The 22,208-nt window shown below is 57.0% G+C and overlaps 4 protein-coding genes across 4 annotated transcripts; all 4 read right to left on the minus strand.

The window, feature by feature from the left end:
* Positions 1 to 609: 609 nt before the first annotated feature.
* On the minus strand, positions 610 to 1,618 carry BESB_010100 (uncharacterized protein; the record flags this gene model as incomplete). Its single annotated transcript, XM_029359764.1, has 2 exons — positions 610 to 873; positions 1,337 to 1,618. The coding sequence occupies 2 exons, from the start codon at positions 1,616 to 1,618 to the stop codon at positions 610 to 612; spliced, it is 546 nt and encodes a 181-aa protein (XP_029222677.1).
* Positions 1,619 to 4,327: 2,709 nt separating this feature from the next.
* On the minus strand, positions 4,328 to 7,196 carry BESB_010110 (uncharacterized protein; the record flags this gene model as incomplete). The annotated part of the gene is made up of 3 exons (XM_029359765.1): positions 4,328 to 4,603; positions 4,934 to 5,649; positions 6,215 to 7,196. 3 exons carry the CDS (start codon positions 7,194 to 7,196, stop codon positions 4,328 to 4,330), a joined length of 1,974 nt encoding a protein of 657 aa, XP_029222678.1.
* A 3,425-nt stretch (positions 7,197 to 10,621) lies between these two features.
* BESB_010120 (ribosomal protein RPS25) lies at positions 10,622 to 11,430 on the minus strand (the record flags this gene model as incomplete). The annotated part of the gene is made up of 2 exons (XM_029359766.1): positions 10,622 to 10,873; positions 11,356 to 11,430. 2 exons carry the CDS (start codon positions 11,428 to 11,430, stop codon positions 10,622 to 10,624), a joined length of 327 nt encoding a protein of 108 aa, XP_029222679.1.
* Positions 11,431 to 14,759: 3,329 nt separating this feature from the next.
* Positions 14,760 to 20,807, minus strand: BESB_010130 (uncharacterized protein; the record flags this gene model as incomplete). Its single annotated transcript, XM_029359767.1, has 11 exons — positions 14,760 to 14,818; positions 15,371 to 15,524; positions 16,029 to 16,188; positions 16,494 to 16,667; positions 17,040 to 17,230; positions 17,877 to 17,991; positions 18,491 to 18,662; positions 19,009 to 19,051; positions 19,374 to 19,463; positions 19,734 to 20,534; positions 20,796 to 20,807. The coding sequence occupies 11 exons, from the start codon at positions 20,805 to 20,807 to the stop codon at positions 14,760 to 14,762; spliced, it is 1,971 nt and encodes a 656-aa protein (XP_029222680.1).
* Between the last annotated feature and the right edge of the window lie 1,401 nt (positions 20,808 to 22,208).

The following is a 22,208-nucleotide window of genomic DNA, read 5'->3' on the forward strand; positions in this document are numbered from 1 at the left end:
TTTTCCTGGTTATGAAGATGACACTGTTTCGATTCTCTGCTTCTAAAAAGCTTTTATAGTGCAACTCTGACGACCAAGAGGCGCTACGTGTGCGTTGAGGAAGTCCATCAGGCTTATGAAGCCGTCTAAGAAGCGGCATAGAATGAGTCCAATAGCCAATGAGTCTTTAGAGAAAGGCCGGTCTACGACGTCTGCGGGTGCTACTACTGCCAGTTTTTCGCCTGCTCTACGGCGGGTGAAGCGACCCAGCAGCCTCTCGAACTTCTTTATGTATATATACGCGTACAGATATGTATGTGAGTGTACGCACGGAGGCCAGCAGCATCGTCAGGTCATATTTGGATCCCGGTTCCTAGCATCTCTGTGTACACCAATGCACACTTATATACAACTATCCGTATATTCACATCAGTCGTGCACACGCATACAAGCACGTATGCACCTGTGCGCGACGAAGTCTACCCCTAAAACATTCCGACCGGCGGTGCCGCGCGGCGCTCCACGAGCTGCCTGCATTCCTCTCTCTCGAACGTGAGAAAAACAGGTGAGTCGCCGCCTCTGTGCGCTTTGCACTTCGCGTTCCTGCTGCGGGAGCGAACGCGAGTGCACTCAGCAGCACCAGCGGCGCGCCTTCCGGGCGGGCGGAGTTGCCAGCGACTTCTGCTGGGCAGCGGGGTCTTCGGCAGCGATCGGCATCGGCGAGAAGCAGGCAGCAGGGTTGAGCATGCCGTAGGGGTCGTAGTAGCACGGACCAGGCAGCGAAGTCGGAGCGTTGTAGAAGGAGGCAGTGAGCGGAATCGCGCCGGGCGCGCTAGGCAACTGAATCAGAGGCGTCTGACCTCCCATGCCCGGGTACGGCTGGCTGCGCAAGCCCTGAACAAAATCGCGATCGAAACGGCCGGTGTCTACGTGATGCCAAAGGAATCCGGCGCCGAGCACACAGCAGGGTCTAGCCAGGCGCCTCGGGCATACCCGACAGCAGTCACAGGTGTGTACTTGTGCTCGCGCGACAAGAGCTTCTAACAACTTTGCAGAAGTGACATAGCTTCTTTCTAGACTGCTCGTGAATTCGTTCTTGCCGGTGGCGGTGAGACCGTGTCGCACATGCGCGGGGTGCCGCTCGCCGTGTGTGTGTGTGTTTTTTTTTTTTCTTTGTATCAACGCTGTCATGGTATTTCTGCCGTGCAGAGGCCCTTGCTAGTACTTTTCAGTAATTTCTAGACACTCGCCAAGCCGCTGGTGTACCACGTCTAGTCTCGCATTATCTGAGGTCACCGCTCGGCCCGCTACTTCCCTACTGTCGCGCTGGTCGTAGCTTCCTCTGGAAGGTACTCACCATGGCGGGTGTGTTGAGCGCGTAGGGGGAGCCAAATCCACCGTACATCTCCTGCTGCTGTCGGATGGCGGCGACCTGGACTGCAATCGGGTCGGTGTTTTCGCCAGTGCCGACGGCGCGGTAGGGCGTGCCGTCAGTCATGATGGTCTCCACAACCGCCGCCGGTGCCTGGCTAGTTGGGCTCTTGGCCTCCGCCGCGGCCGCAGGGACAGTCTCGGAGACGACCAAGGCGGGAACCGCCCCGACGCTGGGGATTTCGGGGGTGGTCTCAACGTTCGCCATTGCGGAACAGGAAGGGAGCCAGAAAACGGAAGTCTTCTGTGGGTGACTTACAAGAAAAAAATGTGCTCACGCAGAGAAAAGGAACTCCGGAGCTCACGACACAGGAGGGGAGAAACCCAAGACAGACAGACCGGCGAACGATGAAACGACAAAGATGCCGAGGGGACGGGAAATGCTGGAAGGCAATAGGAAAGAATACGATTGAAAAAGACGGATGGAACAGCGACAGCGCAAAAGCGTAGAGAATCTCGAAATGTTGCTGGGTGCAATGGCAGTTGTTCTTTCCCCGCGGGAGGAACTTTATCACAAACCACAGTTCGTGCTTTTCAGCACTGTCAATTTCCGGTGCTAAATGCGCTGGTAGGGACAGCCAACTGGAGAAACACGCGTGCGAAAGGCGAGAGTTGGGCTTTTCGAAAGTCAAGGGAGAGCTCGTAGCAGATAAACGTCGATGGTTCTGCCAGGTAGGCACACGATGCGCGACAATTTATGCAAGCCTTGGGGCGGCGACGAAAGTGCGTACCAAAAACAAAACAAAATCGCTAGGCAATTGAGAAGGCAGGAGTGAGGGAGAGCCTTTCAGGATTTCAAGATGAAGAAACTAGGCCACTCCGCGGCGGCCGATGGTCGCTCGAGCTCTCTGCCACACCCGGCGCGTGCGCAGCTAGCTACCGAAAAAAGTTGTGGAGCAACTGCCGTGTGTCACACATAGTCCACGCGCTACAAGACAACGCAAACCATATCTCTTCGTCCTTCTTTCTTCCAATATAAGAAACCGGAACCTTCGCCGATTTCGACGGTAAAACAAGCAGGAAGTAGGGGGCGGAGTCACGACAACAAAGAAGAAAAGGGAGAAGTTCAGGAAGTCGGCGCTGAGCGCTGTGCAGCGCACAAACTCGAATGTAATGACACTGCGGGCGAGCTTGTTTTGCCTGATCATGCGAATAGAACGAAACAGGTTGAGCAGACGCAGTTTGAACGAGGCACAGAACAGAAAATGGGTTGTAGAAAGATAGCGAGTTAGAGAACGCCTTCAACTCGTTTTGGAACCGTCCATCGGACGCGAGCGTCGGCTACGATCGAGGAGCGGGGAGCGCTAGGATTGGTTAAGACGGTCTGCAGTTGAGTTTCGTACGCGGAACCTCTTGTGGATGAGGGAATGGCAATTTTACAGAACACACGTGGCAAAACACCCGAAGGTGAAGCTGCTTCTCCCTCGAAACGAGATTTGGCAAGTGACAAGCACCACAGTCCCGGTCGCCCAGCTCCCAAATTTTCAGCCACAGTACAGCCGTACAAAGCAAGCATATGCACGAGTAGAATACCACACCTGTTCTCCGTGGTCGGTATGGCCAGTTCGGTTCCTGCTTGATTACGCAGGGCAGAGGGGAAATGGAGAAAGCGGCGAGACGCAGGGCGAATACCAGAGAGCCGCTCTAGCGGGTCGTCACAGCAGTTCAACGTGGCGATGTGAAGCTGGTGTCGGTAAGCAATGCCCGAAGTGGCAGTCCAGAAGGGAACAAAGCTACAACCGAGAAGCAGCGCATCTTCCATCAGGCCTTTTCAACGCCAACTGGGGAGTTCTATATCGCGTGGCACAATGCGTTATTACGTTGCTCTCCAAGGAAAGACAGGCCACGACGTGCCTCCAAGGATCACATGGATGAAATATCGATTAGAGGCCCTCTCCAGTGCGCTCAGTTAGAGATACTCTAGATGAAGAATAAAACACGCAGGGCTCGTCGCTTACCACCGACCTCACGCGCCTCCCTTCCCTGAAGAGGGGCGGACGCAGACGCGCTGCACCAAGTCCGTCCTTCATGTGCAGCCAGACGATGTACAACGACTGACTGCCCTAACCTCTGAGTGCGCATATATTTACCCGCAGTGACTTGTATGGTCCGGTGCAGGGCGGATTTGCCGGTTGAGAGGCTCCACGAAGAAGCCGCGTGCGGCGGCGACTGCCCCTCTCGCTCCAAACCTCACCTCGATGTGTTGAGATGCGCAAGTGTGGGGAGTGTTCGTACGGCTTTGTGGATATGTCGGTGTTTTGGCTACAGGGTGTGTAGCTTGCCTCTCTAGTTCTTCGCAGTTCTATCTTTACAGCCTCCGCCAGTAGCGGGGGCTCAGACACGGCAGGTGGGAAACTGCTGCGGCAGCATGACGCGGTTTCACAAAGAAGAATAGTGCAAATCGCTTCTGTTACAAAAGACAAAGGGCGCACACGCGGAAAAGACATTTTCGGGTCGGGTCAAGTATGCACGCGAATGGCAGACGCTCTTCTCGATGCGGTTGTTCCTTCAGGCGACACATTGACAGACTGAACAGCGAAACTCGCACGAGACGAAAAAAACACGAGAGAAGCCGCAGCGGCCAAGGTCAGCATGCAGGCCTCTTCCAAAGGCAGATACGCCGCCACGACGCAGCGCCAGGAGCTCTCCGTCCCTGCCGAGCGGCCTCAGCGGGAATCCTTGTCCTAAGTAGATTTCCATGATCCGTGCGAGACTTTGTCAGCATCTCCAGACACAGCGAGCGAACCTCCCTCCCCTGCTCACTCCCCTTCTATGCCGCGTTCGGGGGTGCGCTTTCGTCCTCATTTTGGTACAGGCCCTCGCAGCTTCTACCTGCACTCGAAGGCGATCTCCTGTCACGCATGCTGCACGTAGGCAGGGGCTCTCCACCTTCCGGTGCGAACCTTGCCGCGTTCGCTTACGGCAGCCACAAATGTGCACCGGGCTCCAGGATGGTGAACTGCCCTTTTTTCTCGCCGCCCTCTGCGGCTCTCTCCGGCTCCCCCCTGCTGAGCGCCGCATCGCCTCTGGAGCGGCCAAGCTCGGAGCTCGCAGTGAAACCGTCCACGTGAACGCCCTTAGCCTCGCATGCAGCGATGAGGCGGGCGGGCGCCTCGCGGAAGCCTTCGCTTCCAACCGGAAGCACGTCGAAGTGCGAAGGAACCGTTACGCTGGACTCCAACCGAAGATGCGCCTGGAAGGAGAGAACGGGAAACAACGGGCGGAAAGATGAATACGCACGTGTTTGCGCGCGAATGCAAACAGCAAGGCATGCGCACATATGCGCACATACGCAAAATCCGATTGCTAAGACATGTAGTGCTGCGCTACACATACAGCGACGCGGCCCCCTGTGCAAATAGGCACATTCATATGCATATGAATGTGTATTCGCTCACGGCGATATCTGTAACCTACGACACACACCACCAGGGGTACAGAGAAGGTGCAGCTCAAAGACAGCGAAACTATAGTGGTGAAAGGCGTGCAACTGGCGCTTGGAGACCGCGATTTCGCCGCTTACGTCTACGGCTTCTTCGGGGCTCATTTGGTAGCGCTTCATGTACTCCCTCGGCTCGAAGCCCCCGATCGGGAGGACGGCGAGGTCAAACACAAAGTCCTCCTTCTCTCCCTTCGTCTCGGCGTCGCGTGCGTCCACCAAGTCCTCCGCGGTGAGCGCCTGGTCCTCTCCGCGCCGCCTGCGGCGTTCTTTCTCCATCGCTCTCTGCAGCTGCGCCTCGAGCTCCATCTCCTCGCGGAGCGCCGCCTTGTCTCGCCGCGTGCCTTCGCGGATCAAGTCCATCATCTTTCGACTGTACGCCGAGCGGCCGCCGTAGTACACAGTCTTGCTGGCCGGGCGCGCGCGCGGGCCTTCCGCGGGAGGCGCGAGCGTCTCCTTCTCGCGCCACTGCAGCACGAAGCTTCCCCATCCCGGGATCCCCCAGTCGAACCCGTAGCGGCCGACGGGCGCGTGGAGGGCGGGACAGAAGAAGACGAGAAAATTCTCGTCGAACTTCACGCGCTCGCCCCAGTTCATCGAGTACACGCTGCCAAAGACGCGCGGCGAGACGTAGCGCCGCGCAAGCACGCCAGAGGGAACGAAGAACGTGGAGCCGTCGCGCTTCGCGAGGAAACGCAACGTGGAATGGTCATACGCGTCGTAACGGACGGAGGAGAGAAGAACGACGTCAATCGGCGGAAGATCCGCCAGCGCAACGCCCGGCTGGCTGACGCGAGGCACTGAACCGCGCACACACGCAGACAAAGACACAAACGCCGCACACACACAGCTGACCCGAGTCCGCCGCCGACTCGCTCTCCCGCGCGCCGACACTGAGATGCAAGCGCAAAGGGCGACGTGTTGAGAAGGAACTGCGACTGAGACTTGCCGGATTCAGCCCAGGCTGTCCTAACGGAGGCCGCGCCACACACACCACATGTATCTTCCAGCTACACGCATCTATAGGCGCGTCAGGCGCACCCCTGCTGCACACGGTATTCTTCCTCTCCCTTATAGTCCCAACTCGGCGTCTCGCGCGCCTCGAAACGGTAGACGCGAGACCTCAGGATTCGTCACGGCTTCCTTCGGAGCGGCCTTCAGGCGTCGCATAGAGTGCAGAAGGAGCCCACAGACGTTAACCTAAGTGTATGTCTGTGTATCCCAACATATATATATATATATATATTTATGGAGAGCGAGAACACATTCGAGGCAGTGTGTGTAGCTGCCACTTGTGGCGCGAGCGCGTCTCTCTGCGGCTCTTCTCGGCTCTCGGGCGGGCGTGGGGACCTGGGGTTCGCTTACGGCCGATCGCGCCGAAGGGACCGGCTTTGTTGGCGAAGAGGGGGTCGGTGAGGACGTTGATGCCGCCGCACTGAATGAGAAACGTGCCGTGGCCAATGGCTTGGATGCGGAGTGGCAGTCCGGCCTTCTTCGCGGCTGGGTCTGCACTTGCCTCCGCGTCTGCGGTCTGCGCGCGAGCGTCGCTCTTCGCAAAAACGTACTCCGGCGGGGGCGGTGGAGGCGGCAAGAGGCGCTTCGCTGGCCAAAGCGCGGGGATCCGCCAGCGCGGGTCCACGAAGGACGAGCGAAACGAAGAGAACACGGGAGCCGAGGCCGAGGCCGAGGTGCGAGGCACGGCCGCCGCAGACTCGGAAGGCGACTTGCGCGAAAGAGGGCCGCGGGCTCTCACAGCCTCCGCGGAGGACGCAGGCGGAGAGCTGCCTCGCTCGTCCTCGGCGGGAGCCTTCTCTCTGTCAAGCTTCCGCTGCGCATCCTGGCGAAACGGCCAAGGGATTGCCTGCTGCTTCGCGAACTGCTGGAACTGCAGCAGGCGATAGCGAAGAAACCTCCTTCGCTCCTCGGCGGAGGGCGCTGGGAAGGGCGACGCAACTGGCGGCTCAAAGTGAAGAACGAAGCGCCGAAGCACTGCGCGAAACAAGCGGGAGATCGAGAGAGACCTGCGAGACGCCGAGCACGCGCCGAGCGAAGGCGCGAACGCCGCTCGCCGCGCGCAAGCGGGCACCCCCCCGAGGCTCGGAATGCAGCCCGACGGCGACGGCGACAGCGCAGACGACCCAAGCGGTGCGGAGAAAGATGAGCGCGCAGAGAGGCTCGGAGACGCAACGGACGAGGAGCGAGTTCGGGAGGAAGAAGTGGGGGAGGGACTGAGTCTCGAGGATGGAGCTGGAGAGCAAGACGAAGACGAAGGAGTAAACGAAGAAGGGACAGACGAGGGCGGCGGAATGCGCCGAAGAAGAGACGCAACGGGGAGAGGCCCTGGCATGGTGTCTGAGGCCCCCGAGCCTTGACAGACGCTGCGCTGGATCAATGCGAGTGAAGCGACTTGTTTCGCAGGCTAGTTTGTGTGTCTCGCAGGTGCCTCTCCGCCCTGCCTGCGCGCGGGCAGAACGAGCACGTGGAGGGAAAGAACGCCCTGTGATGACCGTTCTCTCTCTTACAGAAGAGTCCGGTAAAATAGACGGCCGATCTTCGCGTCTTGCATCGAAGAACCGGGACAAATTACTCTTCCCCTCCTCCCGATTTCGTCTGAAGTCCCAAGAGTGCGAGAGAGACACGAGCAGGGCCAAGATGCGAGAAGTCGAACGGCATGCGTGCATGCGCCGAATGACACACACCAGAAACGAGCGCAGGCCGGAAAGCGACATAAGGAGCGGAAAAACCAAGACACTAGCAGTGGCAGTGAAAATAAGGAAATGAGAAAAGGCTCCGAAGTCTTCACCTTAGTCATCTACCGACGACATAGCTGTGACTCCTTCCTGCCGTCTCCATCGCTCGACTATGGCAGGCCGCAGTTTGCGAGTCGAACTCGAGAGGTACTGCGAGACAGCCGTGACTCTACGCGGCGCAAAGCAAGAGAGAGACCGGGAGACTCTTTCATAGGAGCTCTTGCGTTGAACAGGGGAGGGGAAAGACTGGTGTCGCCTGCTCAAGAGCTCTCACCAGAGATTTCCCTTTTCGAAGTTGGCTGACGAAGAACGCAGGACGTCGTCATTCCGTATCGGGGGCACCGCTAGTCGAGGATACGCGAGCTCCTATTCGGACAGGGACGAATGCAGTGCAGTGACTTCGCCCTCACTGCTTTCGCCTCTCTACGTGAAAGAATACTGGGCCCTTCCCCCTCCTTGATGTGTTCGCTCTCCCCTACATCCTCGAGCTGCGACAGTTTATGTGTGTAGGCGTGCTTAAATACCTGAAATGTGCATGTCTGCGGCTCTCTACGAAGTATTTGTCAGGTTACCGCCGCGAACGCCTACATGCTTTGGCATCTAAAACACTCTCGCATGGGAAGCACTTCGAGACTCCCTCAGGAAACAGGAGCCCCGCTGAAGTGGTAAATCCAGAAAACTACACCACAAAGAACAGGGCGTCATGAGCCAAAATCAATTCGCCGACATGCTGTGGAACACGAGAAAAAAGCACAAAATGCCGTCTTATCCTGGTCAAGGCATATATATGTTGAGATATTAGTCAAGATCCACGCGGACATGGGTTCAACTGCTGTACCGGTGTCTCTTGCATACGCTCGTCATTCTAAAACTTGACTTCTTCACTTCATCGTTGCGGAACAATCTACGGAAGAGAAATAGGCCACGTTTTTCCGGCCTCGTTGGCTTGCTTATTAAGTGATCTAGGCCTCCAAAAGCAAGACGCACACAACCGAGGAAGGATTTCTATCAGGATTTCCCAAACTAGAATCCATTTTAATGCCGAACTTGAGGAACCAAGAGAAAAAGAAGACAGGTAAACATTCAATTTTGAAATTGACTATCATTAAGAAACTCGTAGACCGATTTGAAGCGATCGCAGTGAACGAGAAGCGACGGATCTACCGATTACCAGCAAGTTGGGTGTTGATGAAAAGAAGGATCACCCTTGTTGCCATTGCGCTACAGCCCGCTTCTCCGTTACGAGGCCCTACGTCTGCTGAGACAAACCTATACTACGTCGCTCTGAAAAAGTAGAGAGAAGTCCCAGTGTGTCGAATGAGTAAATGGAAAGAAAGCACAGCCCCTCTGTCTGTGTAGACGCCATGGCCTCGCATGAAACTCCACGAAACCAAATAGATGAAGAATCAGCGATAATGCGTCCGCACAGCACTTGTTCGTGAACAGAAATGTCGCACAATCAAATCGAGAGACACAATGGGCATCGCGACCAAGGTATATTCAGACCACTACTATTTATCGCGCCAAGTGCTGTCAGGGCCCCGTAGAGTCCATCGGCGTCCGGTAATACATGCGCTCAATTTTTGTCATCCTCAGGTCGCGGACACCCAAGTCATTCACGCGCACGACACAGCGCACACAGCAGCAGCACACTCGGCATCTTTCACAATTGCGCCTTGTCAGGGATAGATTATTAATTGGATAATGCCAGCGACGCAAGCGTTGACTCGCGCCTCCATTAAAATGCGCTTGGGAAATGGTATCATCAGAAGGGCGCAAAAGCAACAGTCCACAACCACGAGACGACAAATCCGACTGCCACGCAAAACAAGGAGAAAACCACGCTGTCAGCTGCTAGCGTCAGACAAATGCCTCAATTGCATCACGGGAACATGACCTCGACAGGCACTGTCTACAGCCACAGTTCATTCTCGTCATCAAGTCATCACTCTAGAGCCTTGCGCGCAAACTCACGGAAACTCGCGAAAACAGAACGTAGCCAAGTCGGATGCATCACCGGGGAAAAGACTGAAAGCCAGCGTCAGACAAATGCCTCTATTGAATCACGGGAACATGACCTCGACAGGAACTGTCTACGGCCACAGTTCATTCTCGTCATCAAGTCATCACTCTAGAGCCTTGCGCGCAAACTCACGGAAACTCGCGAAAACAGAACGTAGCCAAGTCGGATGCATCACCGGGGAAAAGACTGAAAGCCAGCGTCAGACAAATGCCTCTATTGAATCACGGGAACATGACCTCGACAGGAACTGTCTACGGCCACAGTTCATTCTCGTCATCAAGTCATCACTCTGGCGTTTCTGGAGTCGGCTGAGCCTACATCGTGGAATGAAAGCCAACGGCACTTACACACCCATGCCACGGCGTGGTACAACACTGGAGACACACCGATGAAGGTGGCAAGGCATCGCCGGCAAATTCACACAGCAAAGAAACAAGCGGGACTCCAAGGGAACGAAATGGCACGCGAATTACGGAATAGGATCCAAACGGCAATGAGCGTCAGAGTAACTATGACGAAAAGAAAGGGTCTCCATGGGAATGCAGAAACTAAGAAGACGCCAAAACGGCGTCTGCAGTCTGCTATCAGAAACCATACGAATTTCATCACATTCTCATTGCCCGGAGAGACTCAAAAACGTGGAAAAAAGCACTTTCGTAGGACGCGCGCCAGAAAAAGGCAGAGGACACAGAACACGAGAGGCTGTGCTGTACACCAAACCGGGAAATATCTATGTTCAGGGCTCTCCTTGTCTGCCTAAAGCCACGCTGAGCCAGTGTCCTCCCCCAGAGGGCCGCTGCCGTGGTGTGTGAGATGCGCGCGCGCATGTCAACTTCTCTGCGTTGCCCTCAGCGAGCGCCAAGAAAGCGTCTAGTTCTTCTTTGACGGGAGACTTTTCAACAAAAGTTCGTTCGATACATGGGATGCAGACACACGACGCTCAGATCGTCGCTCGACAGCGGCAGTCTGCAGGACACAGTGCTCGCCTCAGCCACAAACTTAGGCGCTGGTGTTGCGAGTGTAGATGTACTGCGAGTGGTGATGCTCACCGACGATCTTAATCAGACCCTGATCGCGGAGGAAGCGGATCGCCTGGCGAGCCAGGGAAGCGTTCACCTTCAGCCTTTCGCACACGGTGTGCGGGGTGATCAGGCGCGCCTTGGGGATTTCAGAGAGCAACTTGTCGTAAGTTGCCTTGTCAAACAGAACGGCGTGGTTCAGCTTGTCCTTGCTCTTGCCCTTTGACCACTTCTGCGGAAGCGAGGCAAAAGAAGGAAGAATCAACAGAGCACACGAATGAGCCGAGGGGCCACGCGGACACAGGAGAGAAAGTGCAGGAACCCGCCAAGCAGGCACAAAAGGGAGAGCAACCAGGAGAAAGCAGGAGAGCTTCGATTTCAGCGTCGGATTGTCAGCTAAAGGTTGTCCTCAACACTTCCGCCAAAAGACGAGAAGATCAGACCTATCATTGAGTGTCATCCTCGAGCTCTCCTTCCTCCTCCGCAGCCGGCACACAGACTTCCGCAAGTAAAGAAAACCGTCGCGTACACAGAGAACACGACAGCGCGAGAGTCAGAGCGTCGAAAGACGAACCAAAGAAACGATGGACTTGAACACACGCAGGGAAAACGCAGTCGACGCAACACCTGAGCAAGTAGCTCTGCGGAACCTTGCACAGGGGACCATAATGAAAGCTGGAAATGCAGATCAGACCGCAGGGGCTGCTCGCTCACCTTCTTGTTCTTTCGGCTGCCGGCCGCGGCCGCGGCGGCGATCTGCTCTTTAGTCTTCTTCTCCTTAGGCGCCATCGTGAATCTGTAGACAGGGACAGGAGCGGAAAGCAGCAGGTGAAGCTCCGTCACGACCAGGGCCCCCGGGAGCCACTCAAAGCCGAAAACGCATGTCCGTTGCCGCCGCGGGGGTTGAGGGCCTGTGAGTCCCTGTGTGCCTCCACACCGCACGAAATCGAAACAGCCTCGCGAACCACCCCCACAGGTGGCGAGGCATGAGAGCTCGAATGGCTGACCGCCAAACTCAACACTCGCATTCAAGCAAGCCTCAGTCAATCGCGAAGAAAAGCGGAGACACCGATTCGCGTTGCGAGACAACCGACCTAGGCTGGCGGAATCGCAACAGGGCGAAGCTCGGCGCAGTCAGAATCACAGACTACGACTTTGGTGCGCTCCCAGGGGCGAAGCATGCAATCCAAGTCGAAGCAGACGGATCCGTGATGAACAGTCAACATGAAGTGGAAAACAAGATTTGAATGGAGACTCTCTGTTGTTGTTGAGTGCACACCCAGCAAGTCTGGGGACCCGCCGCCACACACGAGCGGGAAGCTGCAGAAGAAAGCGCAGGGCGCACGACCCCATCGCTGCGAAAAAACTCCGCTGATACGACGAGGCAAGGGTACAGGGCGAGGCGGAGAGACTGCAAAAGGGACGAAATATCGCGCAAAGGTGGACAGGGAAAGGCACGTTTCCACGAAAGAGGAGCGCAAAGCCGTGGGGGAGTGCGGAAATACCCGGGACGGGCAAAAGTAAGTGAACCTTTGGGAGAACGTCCAGAAGTTCGGGTATGCAGACAAATGTTGCGGTGAATCGCGGGCAAAAGGGATTTTACCAGGACTCCCAAAACAAACCGCCCCAAGCGAAAAAACAAACGATGGGAGGATACGCACTGCAGGCAGACGAAGGGGGAGAAGAGGCGCGGCCGTCGCTTACCTTGGTCGTCAGAGAGCACAAAATTCAATTCCCGAGAAGAAGATTTTCTGCAAGCTGGCGAGAATGCAAAGGATCTTCACCACGAAAAACGCCGAGACACAAACGGCTACACGGCGACCCAGCTCTCCGCCGCGCCCTCGATCCCCATCCTGCGCCGCCTCCGCCACACCGATGCTCATTTAAATGCCTTGACCCCACACGTGTGGGCAGCCAGCCTCTTTTCCACGCTGCATGCAGTACGCTGTAGACGCACGGCTCTCCTCCAGCTTCCGTTGAGAAACGGCTGCCGACTCTTGTTCGCCAAGGAGACGACGTCCCTTGAAAAACGGCGCGATCCTCCAGAGGCGGTACGCGACGGGCAGCTGTGATGCCGGATGCGCATGCGCGGCGACACACCTCAAGCCTCTGGGGCGGGAAAGAAGCGTGTCTCAATCAGCCAGGTTGCTCGACTCTCGTTGCGCTTCGCGTTTGTTTGTTAGCAGCTCTTCTTCAAGCAGATGACTCCCCACTTCGGGACGACTCAGCCTAGAGGAGCAGGTTTGGGCGAGGTGCGCCGCAGGCCCGAGGCCTTGACTGATTTCTTCCCACGCACACGGGTCAGAAGACGGGGGCTCGGAGGAGGCGCCGGCTGGCCTTGGCTCTCATGCTCCATTTCAGTTTACCCCGCAGAATGACGTGATGGCAGCGTTCACACGAGCATCCTGTGGACTGGTCGTGGCGCCAGTTCGCGAGGTGGTGCCTCTCTGCGCCAGCTTTTTTTCTGTGCGAGGTCGAAGGGTTGGTCACGCGCTCGGCAGACAAATTGAAGATGGCATGGCGCAAGGTGAAAGACCCTACCAACAGACACACGAGACAGTTACGTATTTTGACCAAGGAGCAGTTGCCAGGAACATGAACGCTTGTACGCCAGGTTCGCACCATTTGTCTGGGTTTTTTAAAACAAAGGTAGAACGTTGCTGCGCGAAAGCGTGCCCTACGCACTAGGGTTCATGCAACCGCGACTGAACCGGTTGCAGAATTCCGGTATCGGCTTCAGATCGGAATTCTGCAGTCATTAGGTACATCGCACAAACCGACCAGCACACGAAAGCGCGTTCGTCACGCTCGCGGTGCCCCAGCGAAGCGGTTCAAACTCCGGTGACCGCCACGGATGTTTTCAGGCATCTTTTCTCGTGCGAAATTCAGAATCTCACACGGCCCTGCTGCGGCTGATAATTAGCTTTTGGCTGTGAGTCCCGTGAGGTATCGGCAGACCACGGGAGCGCGGAACCGGCGAGAACGCTCCTCTTTTTCGGGAAAGCAACGACTGTCGTGGGACGGGGAAGCTAGGTCGGATAGCGTTGTGTGTCTGCCACGGAACCCGCTGACCACGAGCAGATGACACGTGCGATTTCATGCATCCGTTCACGCAGAAACCGCCCTGCTGTCGTAAGTTCCGTGGTCCCCAAGCAGGAAACGGTGCTGCCATGCCATTTCGCGCGTCGAAAACTGCGGCTGCCAAGGCTGCCAGCTAAGGGCTCTTCTTGTGTCGGACGGAATATCCCTCAAAATTTCCTGCTGTTGCATCGTGTCAGTGTTGCCGAAGGATCCACTGATGCTCTCAAGTTGAGTTTGTTCACGCGGCCCGTGGCCGCAGCGACAGTTCTGAGTCAAAAAACCGACTGCCGCAACTTTTGGGAGCGCGACGGGACGTTGGGTCAGCAACGATACGAGAACGCATCGGTGATGAGAGTCACGGTTGCAGGACCAGAAACAAGAGCGCGAGCCGTCTCCGCAGCGTCTTTACCTCGCCCACGACAAAACAAAACGCTTTTAAAAAACCAGCGGAGGCACCAGCACAAGGCGTGTTGGATGGACGCACAGCACACGGCGGTGTCTGACCGCATAGACGCTTGTTCGGACCTAGGGCTGCAGCATTATCAGCGTTGAAATTGAAAAATAGGAGCGAGCGTCAATGCGGTCGGCGTACAGCATGCCAAGGCTGAAGATGGAAAAGAGAAGGCGCTGTAACGGCAGGCAGGAGAAGCGCTAGCGGTGAGCAACACGTTTGAACAAAGAGATGCGCTGTTTGCGCATGTGGATCCTCCGCATACTCTGCGTTGCTCTCTAGTTCTCCGGTAGTCACGCTGCGGCACCTCTTTCCTTCAATCTTTTCGAGTCCTTCCTTTTTGCCTGTTCGCTTCCTTTCAAGCTCAGCCGGAAACGGGCAGCGTTCTTCGCGCCGTTTTCGCCGTTTTTCACTGGAAAAACGCCATTTCTGGCCTTCCTTCGCTGCCCTGTTTTCTCCGTTCATCCTTTGGGTCGGCAAAGCACTCACTGCGGGCCTGCATTCCTGAAGGTCGGCTCTTTCCTCTGTTCTTTGAGGAAGACAAAGGGATTCACCTCCGCGGGACCGGCTGCGTTGCGCGGCTCGACTACACAGTTTTGCGCGTCGCCGAGCTGGCGGATCCAGAGCTCGAGAAGAGAGAAAGCACTGAAAACGAGAAAGACACGCACACGCACAACTCGGAAAAGATGCGGCCCTGTAAAGCTGGTACGCCAACAAGTCGCGCCGAACCCGTAGACACACTCTCTTTGAAGAAAGCGCCGAAACCTGCAGTGCTGACACGCGTGAAAGTGGGACAGACCGCTGACACCGCACACGCCGACTAAACTCAAGAGGAGCGACGCGACGGGCAGCTACGTGCAAGACTAAACCCCATCAAGCGGAGGTCGCAGATGCGCCCGCAGACCTAGGAGCCGCGGGGACCGGACAGAGAACAGAGGCGCGAGGCACAGGCGGAGGGGCCGGGAATGGAAGCCTCCCCTCCCCGCTCCCCCCCTCCCACCCCTCCACGGCGAGTGCAAAGCAAGGATATAAAAGAAGGGATCTGACCATAGCCCTAGGAAAGCACAGCGTGCGAACGCCGTGTTCTGCCTTTTTCAGGTTGAAGCGGAGGCTCCCGAAAGCAACAGTACAAGTTGGGAACAAAGGCCTCTTGAAGAAATGCAGAGCCACGTGTAAATCCTGAAGCAGAAGCCGCACCTGACGTGGTCAAGTTGCTAATCGAAGGGAGAAGACGATGCCATCCAACAATCGAGTAGTACACGGTGAAGCAATAGGCAAGAGCCGCGAGGAGACAGAGGACGTCAAAGAGGGCAGGGCGCGTTTCAATCACACTCAGATACATCGGCGGCTCCTGCAGACACGCACGTCGCCGCACCGCTCACTCCAGAAACGCTCATGACGACGCAGCCCTCAGCGTAGCCCTCCTCTGCGGCGCCGCTGGGCTAGAAAACCTGCGCCTCTACATTTATGCGCGCGTAAATGTCTGCATGCACAGCTACCCACGCCTCAGCGCCCTATCCACATCAATCTGGTGCATGCGCCGGGCGACGCACGCACAAGAATACAGACACACGCCTTTTGGGTGTTCTACGCAGAGTCCGGTTGCGCTTGGACAAACCCTGGAAAGGCAAGGAAAATCGGAACACAGAAAAGTGCGACGAAGGCGTGCATGCATGCACCTATACTGCATATATATACATATTCTATGTGCCGCCATGCATACATACGTACATATATATATATATATATATATATCCACGGTCCGTGTCTGGCTGCCACACCAGTCTGTGTACATCTACAGCGTGTTTCTTTGAGTTCCTTGGCATGCAATGCGTAGACCACGAACGCGGCTTACATAGGTGAAAACAGTGCCGGAGGAGGGAAGGGTGAACGTCTGCGACTGCGCAGGAGGGACAAACTTGCCGAGCCACGCGTGCAGCGCATCGGCGAAGGCAGCACTCGGCGACGGCGTGCTGTCTGTCCTGTTTTTCTTCGCTTGTCGGTAGGCGTAGAACCTAAAACAACACACACAGTCCGCACGTGGCACAGAAGAGGCTGGGCAGGTGTGACACGAAGATCTCGGGGGGCTGGGGGGGAAGGGGCGACGCTGAGCCATACCCGCCCTCAACGCGTCCGCTGAAACCGGGCACATAGACACTCGACGCACGACGTGGGAGAGCAAGAGAAGCCGCCCTCGTGTTTGGCGGCGGCGCCTCACCGGCTTGACTGTACACTAGCTCGCTGTGGGAGGGGAGGGGGCGGCTGGGCGGCGTTCAAATCCGTAACGGTCCCTCCTCTGCATTTTCGAGTTTCTGCATACCGAGGAGAGCGAGATGCGAGCGAGAGCCACGCGTCGAGGAAGGGCACCAGGGGGCGGTTTGAGCCTTCGGCGATTTTGACCGAAAAATCGTCCATGTCGTAGACAAAGTGTGCAAGGCCCTCCGCCAGAGCGCCCACGACGCGCGCGAGGTTCTCACGAGACTGCGGAGAAGGACTGCGACGGCGACACAAGAAAGAAAAAGAGGATTAAACATGTCGGAAGCGCACCCGGGAGCCCGCGAGGCGCCGCTTGGAGGCAAAATCAACTGATGCGCGGCCTCCACACTAGAGCGCACATAAGTATATACATATATACAAATACATACTGTATGCGTGAAATGGGAAGGGTGTCCTGGGACATACACGGCAGCGGTGCAGACGCCCTCCTCACTCATGGCTACACATACACCTTCGTCGAACAGCCGTTCTCCTGGACAGACAGCCTCTATGCATGCGTGCGCATGCGTCTGCAGAATGTGCTCGCGGTATCGAGAAATACCACGGCCGCGGGGCTGCGCTGGCGGCGCTGCGGCGAGGCAGGGCGTACCTGCGGTCGAGGAGAGAGCTTCGCGCCCACAGACTGGTGACGTCGGCTCGCGACGATAAAGTCCCTGCAATCAGCTTCTTCATCGTGAAGTGCTCGTGAATCCAGAAAGGCTTGGGCGGCGTGCGCACGATGATCTTCCGCGGCTCCACAGTCAAAGAGAGACTCGCCATCGAGAAGGCCTTCTCGAGGTTCTGAGAACGCGAGGGGGCTCAGGGCGCACGCAGACAGCCGATAGAGTGCCGTCGGGAAATGCCACGCGAAAATAAAAGAAAGAAAAATTTGCGAGGCAGAACAAACGAGCAGAAAAGCAGAAAACCTGCTCTTCGAAGAGGCAGAGTCTCTTTTTCGGCACTAACACGGGGAGCGGTAGAAAGGCGCGACGGAGGCGCCCAAGGCCCCTACGCTGGGCGCAGTAGGCTCACGCCTATAAATATAAATAAATCTATAAAATGTGAATAGAAGTATGAATAGCTAGATGGAGACTCAAGTCAGCAGACGGGATTCAAGCCCTGTCACCATAGATGCAGACGCAGGTCAATGCATAGCTAGGTAAATGAGACGCGAGAGCGAAGTCCAGCGCGGCAAGCAAGGCGCTGCAAAAAGCCGCCAGGAGTACGCGCTTCTGGGATGCTGCAGTCACTGCAGATGTCCTCTCTCCACTTCCATATTTATTGCCATGTCGCTGACGTACGCAGGCCGCATGCACGCACAAGGAATCACGCATTCCCGCGAAAATGGCATGGCGTTGTCAGTTGTTTGGGGTCCTTTGAGGCAGGTCGAACGAGAGAGACCCCCCCAAACCAGTGTGCAAGGCCGTCGTCTTCGGCCTTCACTCACCTGGAGCAGTTTTCGAGCGCGGGGATCCTTGTACTTCTTCGGCGTGTGGAGGCGCAGCTGAGGCGAGGCGGCGATGCCGTCGAGGCACAGCACGTAGCTGATGGACTCCAGGACCCTAAGAAAGCGAATTTCGCACTTTGCGTCGACAGCTTGCCAACGGAGAGGCTTTCCACGCGCGCTCAACGCAGTCGGAGTTGACCCGTGCCTCATTTCAGCTCGAGCTGGCGAGCTTGCCGTCTCCGTTTGAAACAAAGGCAGCTTGCCAAGATCGAGAGAGTATGAACGGCCGAGTTTCAAAGAAAAAAAGCCTGGAGCGCTGAGAACGCGAATCCCTGGTGCGCCGCGTCTAGAATACTGATCTCGCGTATGGAGAGCGTGCGAGTGGGAAGCGTATCCATCCGTCAGTATCCATGAACTCATACGGCGAGTTCAGCCTAATCGTGAGGTAATTGGTTGTCTAGAAGGCATGTGCGCGCCTTCAGGGTGACGCGCGGGGTAAGGCGCACTCGCCGCGAAACTCGAGCTGAAACAATTCTAAAAACAAACCGATGGTTCCCAGCAGAGATGACTATTTTGCGGCCTGCAATATGCACATGCGCGCGTTCACCGCCTACCGGGGCTCAGCCTTCGCCAGCCACTGGGCAGCGCCAGCAAAGTCCGCAGCACCCGCGTCGGTGAGCAGGAAGAGTAGCGAATAGTCGCCCGGTTGACTCGAAGCCGCAGCGCCGCTCTCGTTCGCAGATCCCGTATACAGACCGGAGAAGATTCGAGCGAGCTCCATGAGGGCTGAGAACGACAAACGCGCAACCAAGGAGGGCGCGCTCGTCAGTCAGCCTCTGAAGTTGCCCAGCCACTGCGTCTTCGCGCGAGCTGATTCCGGCTAAAAGCAGAGGCATGCTCACCCTTGTCTGCCAGCGACAGGAAGCGCTTTTCCGCAGGGGGTACGACGTGGATAGATTCACAGAACGCGCAGATGGCTGCATATCCATGTGCCTCTCCACACACAAATTTACCGATAGATCTCTTGGCCGAAATCATCCTCAAAATTCCAGAAAACCCGCCGAACAGGAATGCATCGTTGGAAACCATACGCAGCGACCATACACAGGCGAAGCTGCCCCCTTCTGCTTACCTGCCACGCCGCTGCCGTTCTCTTCTGTGCCGAAGGCCAAGTTCTGCACGCACACGCAGATCCAAGAAAAGCGACACAAGCACCGGAAGCCATCTGTCCGTGGCGAACACCCGTCTGATCTGCTGTATGCTCCGCGCCTTCTGTGGCCCCGGTCGAGTGCGTGTTTCGTCTTCCCCTTCGCCTCGGCATCGAGGCGCCGACGCCAGTGCGGCCTCGAGTTCTCCAAGGTGCCTCTCTCTTCTCCTCTCTTCGCGCGCCGGGCGCGAGGGCGTCGTGGAATTTTACGCCGTGTACACAGACCTCTATCCAGACAGGAATGTGCATGCATGCCTAGATGCAGATATAGGCCCCGCTTCCAGCCTCACCGGCGCCGCAGCAAACGCATCGTAGTGGGAAACGATTGCCACCGCAGGCGGCAGCCCGCCGTTCTCGGGGCGTCGACCGGGAAGCCAGGCCTGCGACAGAAAGCGCACACCTCCAAGCCCCGACAAGGTCTCCACGCGGGCACTCTGACGCACACATGTCTCCGCCTCCTCATGCATGCCGTTCCCACGCAGTCACACGCGCGCGCACGTGTCTGTGTTGAAACGGGGAATTCAGATAGCACTGAAATCGGAATGCGGATATTTATCTGGATCGGTGTGCGCGCAAATACCCAGATGCTGATGTAGGCCCCGCGGGGGAGGGCAGTGCCCGCTGCCCAGCAGCTCTCAGGCTCCTCTTACGAAAATGTTTCGGCCGTGGAACGCGGCTGTGAGGCGAGAGGAAGCCAAGGCAGCGGCAGGGTGCCAGGCGGGGAGCGGTGCGCGCTGGATGGAGAGCGTCGGCGCGACGCCGCGCTGAAGGAGAGCAGGCAGCGCGGAAGACGAGGCCGTGGGGGACGCGAGTGCCTGAGAGGACAGCGCGCGCTCTTGATGCTCCTGGAGCTGCTCATACAGCGACGTCAACTGGGGTGTTTCGTGCGCAAAGAGGCACGCCCCGGCGGAGAACCTCGAAATCAGCCTCTGCTCGAGTTTCTGCATGTGTCGTCGCAAACCTTCCGCGAGGGACGGCGTTCCCTCGAGGGGCTCCGTCTCTGGACTCGCGCCCCGAGGGCCTGCGCCCAGGTCGGCGAGAGACAGAGACTCGAGGCCGCTCGCCTGGGTATCCGCCGCCGCAGGGAGTAACAGAAGCAGATTCAAGCCCCGGTCCAACAGCGCGTCAACGAGAGCGACCGGCGCGTCAGCGACCCGCAGAAGGACGAGGTGCTTCTTAGTCAGCGCGCGAAGCTGGTGCTGGACTGCGGCCTGCTGCAGAAGCGACGCAGAAGCGACGTCGTCGTCCGCATCCCTCCAGCTCGCCGCCGCGGCGCCAGACGGAGCACTGGCGACCACGGTCACGGCGCCGAGGGCCGTGCTGAGGGCCGAGGAGCCCCAGGAGCCCAAGAGCAGAGGCGAGGCGGCGCCTGCGGGACTATCCCCCGCGGTAGACGGGGACGTCTCGTACTGAATCAGGGAAAAGGCCTCAAAGTCTGTGAGAGAAGCGGCCTGCGAAGAAGGACGAACAGTCGCGTCGCAGAGAGCGGTGCAGTCGGCCGAACCGCGGCAACGGGGCAAACGCAAAACACAACGGCATCGCCGCACCACGTGTGAACGGGCCTACATATGGACGAGGCGAGGAAACGAGACGGAGACGAGAGGAGACAGAGAGGAGACGTGGCTGGGGCGGAGGAGCGCTGCAAGTCTGCAGATGGGCTGCGAGGCGCCCGTCGGTGGCGACGGACTCGGGGAAGCAGGCGCCGGCCGCACCGGCAGCCTCATGAGATCCGAGAAAGGAAATCGAATATGCGTGAGAAAGAAATTGAAAAACTCACCTGTACAAAAGAAGGGCTTCCAAAAAAAGAGGCAAGGAGGACGGAGAGGGCGACGAAACCAAGGAGAAGCGTAGTGAGAGCTGGACGACGTGAGGCAGGAGCAGTGGCCGAGCAAGAGGGAAGCCGAGCTTCATGCGTCCTTCTGCGTCTCGCTCGGAAAGTTTTCTCCGTGGACGCTTGCGCTGAAGTCCCGCAGGACGGGCGAGAGAGCTCGCATGCCATAGTTTTGATCCTCGAGGACTTCAAGAGAGTCAAGCGGCGCTGAAGAAAAAGTCGAGACGAGACAAAGAAAATGAGGCAGCTGGCCCCTCGAGGGAAAATTCGGGAAAGCGGAGTAAAGACAAATGCGCAGCATTGCAGCGGAATTTGAGTATCTCTGGGACGAAGGGTGGGTAGAAGTGTCAACACGCACAGAAATGCTCACAGATGGAAAACAGCGAAGCTACGGCACGGCCCACTTGCACACAGGAGGGCCGAAGAGGCTATTCACGATTTTTGTACCAAGTAAAGATCCTGACTAAAGATGTTCGCGCCGAATTTGGAGGCTCTGAGAGGAGCGCCCTCAGAGCAGGGCAACGAAGTTCGCGTCGACAGAGCTGCGGAGAAACGAGCTGGTGCGTGTGCCACCCCACTGTTCCAGCGTCCACCAAAATGGTAAGCTGCGACGACCTGAAGTCCGCTAGGCCAGCGAGCTTACCTGCAGAAGGGCGACGGCTAGAAAAATCTGCGGAAAACATGAAACCTGCGATCCGTCGAATACGGAGGACGATCGCGCAGCCACCACGGGGTAGCGCCGAGGACGTCCCGGTCGAAGGCTAATCGCCAGACCGCACACGTCACTGAAAAAGACAACTTGTCTGACGCTGCTGGTGTCTAAAGAGCAACCCTTCTATGGGTGAACTGATTTCAGGTGTATCACCACACAGCCACCTCTATGCATGTGTGGTAGAGTCACGCGGTGCAGTTCGCTCGGGATACATCAAGGACCTCGGGATCCAGCAGAATGGACAGCAGAAGAGCCCTCGGCAAAAGACGCTCTTCAATATTTTTTTAATACTTTTAGAGGTGATATGTCAGGCCTGTAAATCAACAACACAGCTCTGTCCGAGGAGTTTGTTCACACGCTCCTGTCCAGGGCGGAAAAACGCATGCAGTTTTGCGCAAACGACTGGCGGCAGTCGACCCTGTTAATCTGTCAAATGAAAATGTTCCACAGCTAGCGGAATGCCATGCAGCAAGCGTTCGTTTAGCGTGTGTCAGCTGAGTGCATTAGTTTGCATTAGAAGCGGTCTTGTAGCTCCATGTTTGTTTTCTCCAGGAGCAACATGGGCAGACACCTGCATGCAGA

The sequence above is a fragment of the Besnoitia besnoiti genome, chromosome I (assembly GCF_002563875.1).
Source record: "Besnoitia besnoiti strain Bb-Ger1 chromosome I, whole genome shotgun sequence".
NCBI lineage: Eukaryota > Apicomplexa > Conoidasida > Eucoccidiorida > Sarcocystidae > Besnoitia > Besnoitia besnoiti.